Source organism: Diospyros lotus, chromosome 9, assembly GCF_014633365.1.
Source record: "Diospyros lotus cultivar Yz01 chromosome 9, ASM1463336v1, whole genome shotgun sequence".
NCBI lineage: Eukaryota > Viridiplantae > Streptophyta > Magnoliopsida > Ericales > Ebenaceae > Diospyros > Diospyros lotus.
Window position 1 is genome coordinate 4,476,914 of NC_068346.1, and position 12,068 is coordinate 4,488,981.

The window sequence follows — 12,068 nt, forward strand, 5'->3', positions numbered from 1 at the left end:
GTCCCAACTTAAACTTGTTTATGCACATTCATTGAATAACTTCAAGAAATACCCCTTCCATCTCTCCTTGATCACCCCTTCATTTACTAGGACTTTTTAATTTTCATTGTCTATGTGTTTCACTTACCCCAAATTCCTTGTTTTTCTTTCTCTTGTTTTATGTACTTATGTACATCCCTTTCCCCATCTTTGTGTCACAATGGTTTAAATCTTCATAAGCTTCTGACTTTGCTTCACCAACTATCATTTTGGCCAAAATATATCTTGTTTGGTTTTCTTTGTTGTGGCATGTTTGTAAAGTGTTGTAGCGAGCTCTCTTGGCTTTGATTGTCTTGGAACTTTTTTTATTCCCTCATGAAGGCTCTTTTTTGGCTTGGAATTCCTCTCTTTGACTCACCTAGAACCATTTTTACTGTACTTCAAATTGCATTATCTATCTCAATCCACATTTGAGATGGTGAAACAATTGAGATATTAAAATTTATAGCACTTTTGGTGGTTCTTAAAATCTCTCTTTCTCCCACTCACCTTGGTACTCCACTGTTTACACTCCTGTAGTTTGTAGTTGTGTGCATATTACAAGAATTTCATATATACATTTCACGAGGAGGTTGGTTGTTGGTATATTTCCCCTTTGCAGCAGACTGTAGGTCACTACTATTGTTGATTGTTTTAGTATTTAGATTTATCTGATTGTTTATCTTAACAAAGAAGCTTATGGTATACTTACATCCAGGAGAAGCTGAAGGAAAGAGAGCGAGCATTGAGAAAGAGGAAAGAGAGGGAAGAACAAGAAGTGGAGAGGGTGCGATCAAAAGCAAGAAGGAAAGAAGCTGTTGAGTCTTATCAAGCTTTACTTGTTGAAACAATTAAAGATCCTCAGGCATCGTCTTGTGTTCTCTCTTTTAGAATTATTGGGGTTATTAATTTTAATCTTTGACTCATGATAACAACTGCAATCACAGACCTTAATCCCACTTGCACCAAAACATAAATACTTTGGTGTTTAAGTATTGTGGTGTTTGTATAAGCTTAGTTATTACCAATTGTAATTGTAAGTTTGTGATTGTATTTTGTCTTGCACTTTTACCTGGTGGTATATAATTTTTGTGCTTGAGATAAACATAGTGTTTTACACTACTATTACTGTTTAAGATCTGACATTTTGAAATCAGATTTTTGGAATCTATTATATTAGTTGAAATATTTTGTTTAAAAGGTTTCCAAAGTCCATGTTGCAGCACAATCAGTAATTCTGTACTTGCTCAGTGGTGAATGTATTTGTGGGTCAATGATTGTTATTTAGCTCTTTAAGCTTCGATGGACTTCTTAATTGTAACTTTCTTACTTTTTTCCTTCTTATTTATTGATAGGCAACTTTGGGTATTCTTCTAATTTTCCTTTTCTCTGACATCTTCATCTTCCTTTGTTCCTGGTCTTTGTCCTTTCTTCCAACATATCCATATCTACAAGTCCCTTGATGGAGATGTTGATCTCCATCATCATTCCTCATTGCTTTCGGACTTGTAAAGCTCCATTTCAACAAACATTTTTGTCCCTGAAGACACAAATTTCTAATCCAATCAAAATCCAAGAGCTTGGGCAATGCTTGCACTTGCCAACAATTGTTTACTTGCCAGCTTTTCTGCTAAGTTTGCCTGGAGATGGAGTGCCCAGAGAAAGATGTAGATGCCCCCATTTGGCTGAACGCTTATGGGGGAAACAACAGCAAGTTTTCATCAAGTTTGATTGGTGTGGAACGCTTAGGAAGAGAAAGAGTCAGTTTGATTGGTGTTAAAAAATGGAGGGAAGCAACAGCAAGCGTTCATTAATTTTGTTGTCATTTTGACATTGAGTTTATCAAGTTGTTTGGGCTATGGTTCTGGTCTCTCATGAAAGTGAGTTGATAAGAAGTTAAGAATGATGTCATTTGTAAACAATTTAGGGTGAGTAGAATATTAATGATGAGAGTGTGATGTTGTTCAAAGGGCAAAGAAAGAGGATGATGGTTGATTTTGCTACCACAAAGTTGACTTCAGGGCAGGAAGGAGGGAGGAAGAGAGGATACATTCTGGCCCTGTCGGGTGGTGAGGATGGTAGCTCTTTATTGGAATAAGACTGTACTATTGCAAGAGAAATGTGTGGAGAGATGGAGAAAAAGAGAGTACAGAAATATACACACGTCTTCTCTGCATGCTGGGATAAAGTCATCCTTCGTAGACCCCATGTTGATGGGAACCATGTTCACTCTGGATTGCCTTTTTTTTTTTATGTGAAAACAATGTTTTTCTAAGTAGGGTATAAATAAAACTATGCAGGTTGGGTGAAACTGTGTACTCTTGAGAACCACATGGCTCTTTATGTATTCCCTTGATGGAATTGTTTGAAGACTATTTCTTGTTTGATTTAATATTCAATAGCTATCTGGAGTACAATGCTTTAGAACTGTTGTTTTTTCCAGCTCCCTTCTCCTTCCAGCATATGCAATTTTTCTTTTTTCTGTTTTCCCGTCCATGGTTATTTCATTGGTTCATTATTGGTAGCTTATTTCATGTATGGATTTGGTTTCACAAATACTCCTAATGAAACTATTTTCTTAGGCATCATGGACGGAATCAAAACCTAAACTAGAGAAGGATCCTCAAGGACGTGTGGGCAATCCTTATTTGGATCAATCTGATTTGGAAAAGCTATTCCGGGAACACGTGAAGTTATTGCATGAGGTATTGGTGCCTTTCCCTTCTGTTGTTGAAAAATGCATATATGGTTTAGTAGTTTTGTGGAAGTCACTCCAGAAAGTTTGGATCTGCTTCAGATATACCAGCTATGGCTGTTGAAAGCAGCGTTCATTTTGGTATATGTTTATTGGTTTCTAAAACTGAGTTGCCCTTGAAGCATTTTTCTTTTGTAAATCAACTGTGTCAGTCCCATCTAGTGTATTTTATTGTTCAATCACACCACCATTTTGCTCCAAATGGTTGTAAGGTTATCATATATTGGTTTTTAGCTTCTTATCAGTGGGGCACCTGCATTTTTCAATGCAGTTATGTGAATTGGTGGGAAAGATTTATGCATTAAGCTTATTGATGCAAAGCATGCTACGTGGAAAATGAGACTGACTTTCTTTCAGGGCTTGCTTGGACTTTTTGTGACTCTCTGGCTTTTTATGCATTTATAATGGAAATGTTTTTTTAGTTTAACCTATTTTCCCTTCTGCTTTAACAAATTAAACCTGGTTTTGAAATTTCTTGTGGACTTGACTTTAATAGCAACCATGGATTAATTTTCCTAGCAGATGTTCTCTTGCTTAACCTTTTGATTGTGGTTAAAGAAACTAAATCTGGTCTTGGAATTCTTGCTGGCTTGATTTTGATGGCAACCCTGAATTCATTTTCTTAGCAGAGAGGTTCTTTTGCTTAGTCCTTTTGATTCTGTCAAGTTTAGACTAGTTTATCATTCAGAAAATTTTGTCATTGAAAATTAACTATAGAAGTTAGTTTCTCTTTGAAAGGGTTCAGATTTATGAATTTTCAGCAGGTTTGAATCACTTGGAGTTTGTGTGGTGTGATAAATATTAGCTTCTTTGTTACCTTTGGAGCTGTTTAGTTGTGGGAAACGGCCTAGTTTTTTCATAAAATTACTCTGTACAAAAAGGAAAATGGAAAACTTGTTCAATACACATTTTCTAAATAGAAATTGGAGATTTGGAAAACATCGTTTTCCAAAATTGAACTGACCTTCGCAAACTCCTGGAATGAGTTTTCTGAATTTTCCTTACTAATTTGCAGATTTGAGAAATGCAATTCGCTACAAAATTTTCCCTAAATCATCTCCATCTCCTTCTCTAACACAAATTACACAAAAGTATCTTGCTCACTTTTTTAAACATGTGGTTCAATTTTCTAGATTGGAAATTAGTTTTTTGTACTTCTAACATTTGAATTTGTTTTCCAAATTTTCTATGGAAAATGGATCCTACAAATTGGAGATTGAAAACTGCAAAATATTTTCCACAACTAGACAGGGCCTTCTTTTCTCAATCTGAACTTTCTGTATATTAGTAAAGTCCTGCCTGTATTTAGATTCCCACCTCTAGGCATTTTCCCCAAATTGTCACTCCTGTATTTGGATTCTCACTTCTTGCCATTTTACTGTTTGGTGGTAGCTGTTTGTTGACTTTAGTTGAATGCATCTTTCCAGAGCAGCATGGTGGTATGCTTATTTAGGAAAAAAATGGTTGCAACCTGAAACATTATGCCCCAAAGCACAGGTGGAATCTCATGTTGACCCAAGAGTGTATGCCAACATAGTTCTCTTAGATGAAATTTTCCCCTTGTATGAGTTAATTCTCAGGCCGTGCTTGTGTGTGGCTGTGTACTACCCTCAAATGTGTCTGGAAAATGGCTTTCTTTTTCTTCTTTTCATATTCTTAGAGGGATACTAATGCACAACAATGCATGCATGTGTCACAAGTCAATTGAGAATATTACCACCTATATTAACGTTTATCTTGTTTTGCTTATGGTCAGAGAAATGAAAGTGAACCTCAGATGCTCTCTTTCTTGTTTCTATGACTTGCACTTTAAGTCTTTATAAACTTTTTTAATTCGATTAGTTGTGTAAATTTTTCTAGTATTCTCCTTTTTTCCTTCTTTGAAAATTTATCAACCATGTACGGGTAAACCTTGTTAGGAAAGCATGACAATCTATAAAATCTCTGAGGTAGAAAGTAGAAATAATGAACATTGTTGAGCGTTTCTCATAAATTGAGAAAATAATTCTAAGTATACCCCTCTATCTTGAACCAAAACCGCGAGCTAAGATGGTAAGTGTTACAAATCCAAAAGCAGCAGGTCTATATCCCTCGTAATAAGCATAAAAAAAAACACAAGAGGAGGATGTCAAACATGCTGAATATCATTTATAGCTGTAGATTTTCTATTTGATAAATAATTTTTTTTCTCAAACATTTTGAATCCATGACAAAACTAGAAGTGAACTTGCAACTACTCAGACATGTCCTTGAGTCAGCCTGATGTTGGGTCTAATGTTCTCTTTTATTGTTTTGGGATGGCAGGGTATTGATACTAGCTCTAGGCATCTGTTGTTACTTATATGCTTTGATCCCCCGATATAACTAATCGTTTTTCTTTTTCTATTAGCGGTGCGTACACGAGTTCAGGTCGCTCCTGTCTGAAACCATGACTTCAGAATCAGCTAATCAAGAAACAGAAGATGGTAAAACAGCTCGTACTTCATGGTCAACGGCTAAACGCCTTCTTAAGGCCGACCCCAGGTATAATAAGATGCCAAGGAAAGAGAGAGAATCACTGTGGCGTCGGTTCGTTGAGGAGATGCAGCATAGACAAAGGTCGGGAGTTGATCAAGCAGAGAAGCATGCGGATACAAGAAGTCGAAGAGCTTCTGAGTACGGGAAATACGTGCCAGCATCCAGGGGAAGCCGCGAGTAAAAGGTAGCAAGCAGTTTTGGATGAGATGCTAGAGCGAGAGCTTTAAGCCGCCTTTCCCAGACATTACAGTCAGGCTAATTCTTTTTTGCTCCTTCACAGCTTTCTTTAAAATATGCTGTACTATATATTATGTAATTATATGTTTTTTTTTTTTTGGTTTTTCAACTTGTGTATCATCATATCAGTAGAGCCTTTTTCTGTAGCCTGTGCCGAACTTAATTTTGTAGCTACTGCTTTATCTACGGTGGCATTAATGGCTGATTTATGTATCAGGTTTCTTTGTCTGGATAGCGTTTTTTAAAATGAGTTAGGTATGGTTATATCAAGATATAGTTAGAATGTTTTCCGTACCAAAATAGATATTGAATGATCAAGATAAGATTGATAGTCCGTAACTTTGTTTTCAATGATGTTATATAAGTTTAACAAATATATTAAAAATGTATTTATTTTTTTTCTCCAATGCAGTTGTACATTGGAAAGGAGCCGATTAAACTCTTTAGTTTTAAAAACTTCTATAGTTAGCTGGCGGCTTTGGCGCCTTCCGAGCAGCTATCGTCGGTGAGCACGCGGGGTCGCAGTTGGGCACCCCTTGGCCAAAGTAAGGGCGGCATCTCGATGCATGTTTCAAATCTCAACCAGTGGGGTCTAGGTGTTCTGTCGATGATAAGAGTAGAAGCGGGTAATCGAACTTCGATGGTGAATTTGTGGTTGGATTGATTAGATCAAGTGCAACTTTGACTGAGTGAAGCGACTTTCGATGGTGGATCTATGTCTTCGGTTGCGGTGGGATCTGATGATAAAGGTAATGGAAAGTCAAGCAAGGATCTCAGGGTGGATGTGCAAAGATCCAAGGAAACTAGGGACGAGGCCATGCTTTCCCTCAACCTGGTTTCTATAGATCCCAAATGTTTGGCGGTTGAGAAGGAAGGTTGTCAACTTGCTCCATTATCAAAAATGAGATCTAAGAACAGGTCAGACATAGCGGTGGAGGGTGTTTTGGTAGGGGATGGCTCGTGGATCCTCCCAACATATCGAGCCTTCCATGGAGAATGACGGTTGGTGTTGGGCAAATTTGGTAGCAAAGGAGATAATGGAAGTCAAGGGCTTACCAGTGTAGGTTGGAATCATAGTCGACGGCGAGGGGAGTCTCCAGCTTCCTCGCGATTCGGGAATTCCAAAGGCGTAGATCTCGGAGGGCAATCAAGCGCAATTTTCGCTGTTGATCACTCTTTCAAAGGGCTTACATGTAATGGCAGGCCCGCATGTTGAAGGCACAATTGCTGAGGCAAGATTGGATGAACGTCATGGGCTAAGTGGGTGGGTGAGGAAGGAATGGGCTTGGTGCGGTCCAAATGCACATATCTCAAATTCGCAAGGGTGTGGGCCGAAATCCTTCTAGGCCTAACTTGCGAAGGGATTGGAATGGGGGCTATGGAGATCCGCATCCAAATTTTGTCAATTCCAAGGAAGGTGGGGAAATAAGCAAGCCATGGGCTCACATGGTGTGGCGCCAAGGGGCAATCGAATGCCTAATAAATTGGGATTTTATCCTCCCATGTATATTCAAGGTGATGTTCTTATGGTGCGATTTTTCGATGAGGTGATTGAAGAGGGATTAAAGCATTGGCGCAACACTTTAAACAAATATTTTGTTGATAAGCGCTTGCTTTTTTTAGTGGTGTGATCCATTGCAAATTGTTTGTGGCATCGCTTTGGACTTATAGAGGTAATTTTCAACCATTCTGGCTTTTATTTGTTTCGTTTCGACATTGATAAGAATATGTTGAAAGTTTTTATGGTGGCCCTTGGCACTTTGAGCATCGGCCTTAATTCTAGAAATATGGAAGTTGGGTATGGACTTGCTTTGTCATAGAGCTTCGCTAGTAGTGTCAAGCTTTGCTCGCGATTCAACTGGAACTAAGGACTTAAATGGAATTTCAGAGCTCTCATCTGCTATCTAAAGAATGAAGAAATCGCTACTGAATGGGAGCGAGTGAAGTGAGTATTCCCCTTTAGAGATAGGGGCGAGCCAAAGAGAAGTTGTAGCAAGGAGCTACTAAGGAGTGACTGTGTTGAAGCTTCAAACGTAGAGCTCGCGATGACTTCGAGTGAACTCCACAAGTGTGCCGAAAAAGACTCAAAATAATTTGCGTTTAGTAAATCACAATTCTTTTGTGTGTCGGGCAACACGCATTAAGATTTGTCGCGTGATTGTCCGAGCGAGGTATAAAGCCAAAACAAGTTGGAGTTCCTCGATCTTTGGAGACTCATGCAATTTTGCATTATGTGTTAAGATTTTTAATATCCCTTTGGAAAACTGGAATGAGGAGGGAATTGCTACAGTGGCTAGTGCCCTTGAGAGGCCTATTCACGTTGATTTTACCACAGAGGATAGGGTAAGAGTTGGTTTTGCCCGTATTTTTGTTAAAATTGAGGTCTCATCTTCGTGTCCAAAAGCAGTTAAGCTATACAAAGGCATTAATGAATGTACAGGTAAGCCCAACATGGTGCGTATGCTAGTGGAATACCAATAGATTTCATCTATTTGCTCTCATTGTAGGAATTTTGGTCATCCTCTTAGCTGTTGTCCTAATCAACCTAATCGAGTAGATCTAATGCCTGTTGTTGACCAAGTAGAGAGGTTGGGTGAAGACAAGCCGGTCCCCCCACTCATGTGCTTGTTCCATTGCAAGAGATAGCGAGGCACGCTTCAGTGAATACCCAAAATTCTTCAAAAGCAATGGGGGATACGTTAGCGAATCAGGTCTGTTCACTTTCAAAAGTGGATATGAATATCCTTGACTCTTAAGGATTTGGGTGTTTCAGATGCTTTGGGTTTGATGGATAATCAAGATATGACCTCTATAGATGTGAGGAAACCTGCTTGTTTAGATGAGCAGGACACTCCCATTGATGGATCGGACAGTTCGACATATATTTTGTTCAAGTGAAATCTAGGTTGAAGTTGAAGCGTGAGTGGAAGAAGAAGATTGCCAAGGCTACGGCGAAGGCCAAAGCCAAGCAGAAGATGGATGCAACGAGTCCGGTTATCACTGACCCCCTGTGATTTTTTGGGACGGCTTAGTCTGCTTTTGACAATTTGGTCTTTTTCTTCCTCATGTTTTGAGGAGTTAGTTTCTTTGTATTTGGTTTTAGTGTTTTGTGTATTTGTTGTGTATGGGGGTAGAGATGGCAAATGGGCGGGCCGGCCCGGCCCACCCCGCCTCCCGCTTGGCCCACCCGTTTGGTGGGCCGGGCCGAATTTGGCCCACAAGAGAGGTCGGTTGGGCCGGGCCAAGGCAATGGAAACTAGGACCCGGCACGGCTTTATGGCCCTTAATAAATGGGCCAAACCGGGCCAGTCCGAGTTGGGGCCTGCTGACCTGGGTCGGCCCGTGGGCCATTTATATTTAATTTTTATTTATTTTTTTATTTTTTCTTAAATGCAACAAATATTTTTTAAAATATATTTATAATTTATATGTTTGTATTACATAATTTTATATTGTTTACACTTTACAGACATAATGTTATAATTTTATGTTTATTGTAAAATTTAATGTAAAATATAAACATAATTTTATAATTTAATTTAAAATATGTTTATAATTACTAATTACAAATATTTTTTTAATTTTTTTATTTTTGGTGGGCGGGGCCGGGCCATTTTAGTTGGCCAATAGGTGGGCCGGCCCACGGGCCATTTTGGTGGGCCGGGTCGCGGGCCACATATTGCTGGCCCGGCAAGGCCCTCATTTTGCTAGGCGGGCCAGCCCGGCCCATTGCTACAGTAACGAGTCAGGCCGCGGGCCACATATTGCTGGCCCGGCACGGTCCTCATTTTGTTAGGCGGGCCAACCCGGCCCATTTGCTACAGTAATAAGTCGGGCCGGGCTGGCTCATTTCTCATCTCTATATGAGGGATGCCTCGATGTGGTTTTGTCCACTCTTTCTTAATTTTTATTAATATAATTTATTTATAAAAAATATATATTAAAAATAATAAAAAATTAAAAAAAAATTATTTTTTATTTTTTTTATTTATATATTAATTAACAAAAACACAAACAATAGAGTACACTAAATGCATCAAATTGTCAAAGAAGGTAAGGGTGGGAACTTAAACATTTTTTAATGTTTCAACCCACCCTTTGGAACCCGCATTGCACTTGCACTTGCATTTGCATTGGTTATGTCACTATCTTCGATCCTTCCCTCTATGAATTTATTTTCTTTTTTCGAAATGATTGTTCTTGCACGATTCCTGATATTCATGTTTTTAATTATGTTAAAGGAGGTAAATTACAAGTTGGATCATTGATCTTTACGTAGGACTATAATTGAACTCATAACTTATCAAATTAATATCGATATATTGCTAATCTAATAATCACTCAATCTATGTCTATGCTCTAGGAGGATACTCTCATTTCCTCTTTACATAATATATTATGCTCGGATCGCATGGAATCTGCCCATGTCATGCATGCACAAGTTTATTTTCTTGCTTTTCTTCTTTTATGTGGGCATTTGCTATTGGCTAATTAGAATTTATTTAAGAAGCTTAACCATAAGCTTAAATAATGATACTTATGTATTTATTTATACGGATAAAGAATCTGCATTGATGCATCCATGATTATGATTATGTATGTATGTATGTATAAAATGCGATAACGGAAGAATTCATATTCTCCAAATCCAAACCCAAACCCAGACCCTAATCCGGGGGCGATCAGTTGTTTGGGGCCTTTCTCAAGCCGCCTCCGCCTGCGCCTGCTGCTTCGACAACGCCCTAATGGCCACATCAATGGCGTCGCTCATCTCATTATCAGTGGAGTTCGGATGCAGGTAACTCACTCTCGGAATCAATCCGATCACCGTCTTTCTCATTCTCTCTACTCGCTCTTCTGGAATCTTCCTCAGCTCCTCTTCTATGTCCACTCTCTTTTCGCTTCCGTTTCCCTTCCCTTCGTAGTCGATGAACACCGAGTACGCGCTCGGGTCGCCTGGGAAATACCAGCCGTACTGCGAGTACGCCGTGTGCGGCGAGAAGAACACCGGAACGCACCCGGCCACCATGGAATCGAACGTCGACCGACGCGTGAACGAGTCGCCCGGCGCCTGCAAGCAAAACCTAGACGCCGTCATCACTCCGAGCACTCGCCGAGGATCGTTGCAGTTGCCGTTGCCGTTGCCGCATTTCAGGAGGTTGCACTCTGACGACTCCGCACACTGCAGGATGATCTCGTCCCGGACCGCCGCCTTCTGGATGCCGGTCCGCGGGGCTCCGACGAACGAGAAGAGGTGAGGCCGGTTGGCCCGAGCGATTAGTTTCTGCCAAGTCAGCATCTCGTCCGACGTGGAGGGGTGGAAGTACGAGGGGTATGGAATTCCGTGCTGATTGGATCCCTGCCACGGGTTCCTCTCTACAGTCAGCACGGACATGTTCTGCACAGCCGGCAAATTCAGCAGACACGTGGCACCGGTTTCCTGGCCGCCGTCGCGCTTCCTCAAGAAGTCCCAGGCCGTTCTCCCCAGCACCAGGAAGTGGTCGCCACCGCCTCGCCGCCTCCACCACGGCTGCCGGACCACGTACTCCGCCAGCTCCACGGCCAACGCGTCCCGCTCCGAAAGGTTGGCCTCCCGAACCTTGCTAGAAGCGTGGAGGCCGCCGTAGAACGGCACGTAGAACAATGTGGCCGCTTCCGGGTCCAAAGTCCGGCAGCGGTGGTTCTCCAACCGCGCGTGGAAGAGCATCTCCGACGTGAACTGGTTGGTGGCGTACCAGCCCAAACCAGGCCACCCGGAAAACGGCTGACCGAGCCCCTGGTTGGCCACGTGGGGGCACATGTTCCGGTGAATGTTCAGATTTAGGCAGTCGCCGAGAAGACCCAAGTTGAACTTCGTCGGCAAGTCGTAGATGTAGACGGAGAAGTTCTCTTTGCAGAGCTTCAGCTTCGGTGGCTTGTGATTATAATGAGAGTGAATTCGAGAAGAAATATTTGTTCTTGTTGGTGGGTACCAAAGGAAGAGAACAAGAAAGGAGAAGGCCAGAAGGACAGAGAAAGAAATGGCGGATTTTAAGCAGTAATGGCCGCTTATACATGTAGAGTGAATGTCAAAATGATGTTTTCTGCTGGAAGACATGCCTGCCTTGAGAGAGAGAGATCAGAGAGAGATGCAGGAGGAGATCCGCAGGAAGAAATTAATATATATACATATATATTGTGTAGGTACTAGGGACAAAGGGTCCACAATTTATGGATCTCACAAATTGAGGGATCATGTGTCCATATTTTCTAGCTTTGTTTTCTCTATCTTTTAGTTTGAATAATGGGAGGATGAGTGGGTTATTTTTGTATATAAGATGTTGTAGGTAAGGGTGTGAATAAAGGATTGGAGCTTCATTTGTCTGATCATATATTGGCTTATATATTTTGGTTTCTTGTTGGGCTAAATGATAATTACCTAAGATTGGGATTTTTCTAGAAAGTTAGAAAAAGTGGAAGAGAAGCAGCAGGTTGGGTAATGGGTATTGGGTAGTAGTTCCAATAGCACGGTCTGAAGAAAGGAACAAGTTTTCTTTTCATT

At 40.6% G+C, this 12,068-nt stretch overlaps 2 protein-coding genes across 7 annotated transcripts in view; one reads left to right on the forward strand and one right to left on the reverse strand.

The window, feature by feature from the left end:
- The window catches only part of LOC127809762 (pre-mRNA-processing protein 40C), an 87,371-nt gene extending 80,157 nt beyond the window's left edge, over positions 1–7,214 (forward strand). For all 6 annotated transcript variants that reach the window (XM_052348810.1, XM_052348813.1, XM_052348814.1 and 3 more), the window contains exons 13-15: positions 737–883; positions 2,601–2,723; positions 5,163–7,214. In XM_052348810.1, coding sequence (XP_052204770.1) covers positions 737–883; positions 2,601–2,723; positions 5,163–5,471 — 579 coding nt within the window. In that variant the 3' untranslated portion in view covers positions 5,472–7,214. The remainder of the gene's footprint in view (positions 1–736; positions 884–2,600; positions 2,724–5,162) is intronic.
- A 2,967-nt stretch (positions 7,215–10,181) lies between these two features.
- On the reverse strand, positions 10,182–11,658 carry LOC127810490 (probable xyloglucan galactosyltransferase GT17). Its single transcript, XM_052350005.1, has one exon. The coding sequence runs from the start codon at positions 11,622–11,624 to the stop codon at positions 10,230–10,232; it is 1,395 nt and encodes a 464-aa protein (XP_052205965.1). The 5' UTR covers positions 11,625–11,658; the 3' UTR covers positions 10,182–10,229.
- Between the last annotated feature and the right edge of the window lie 410 nt (positions 11,659–12,068).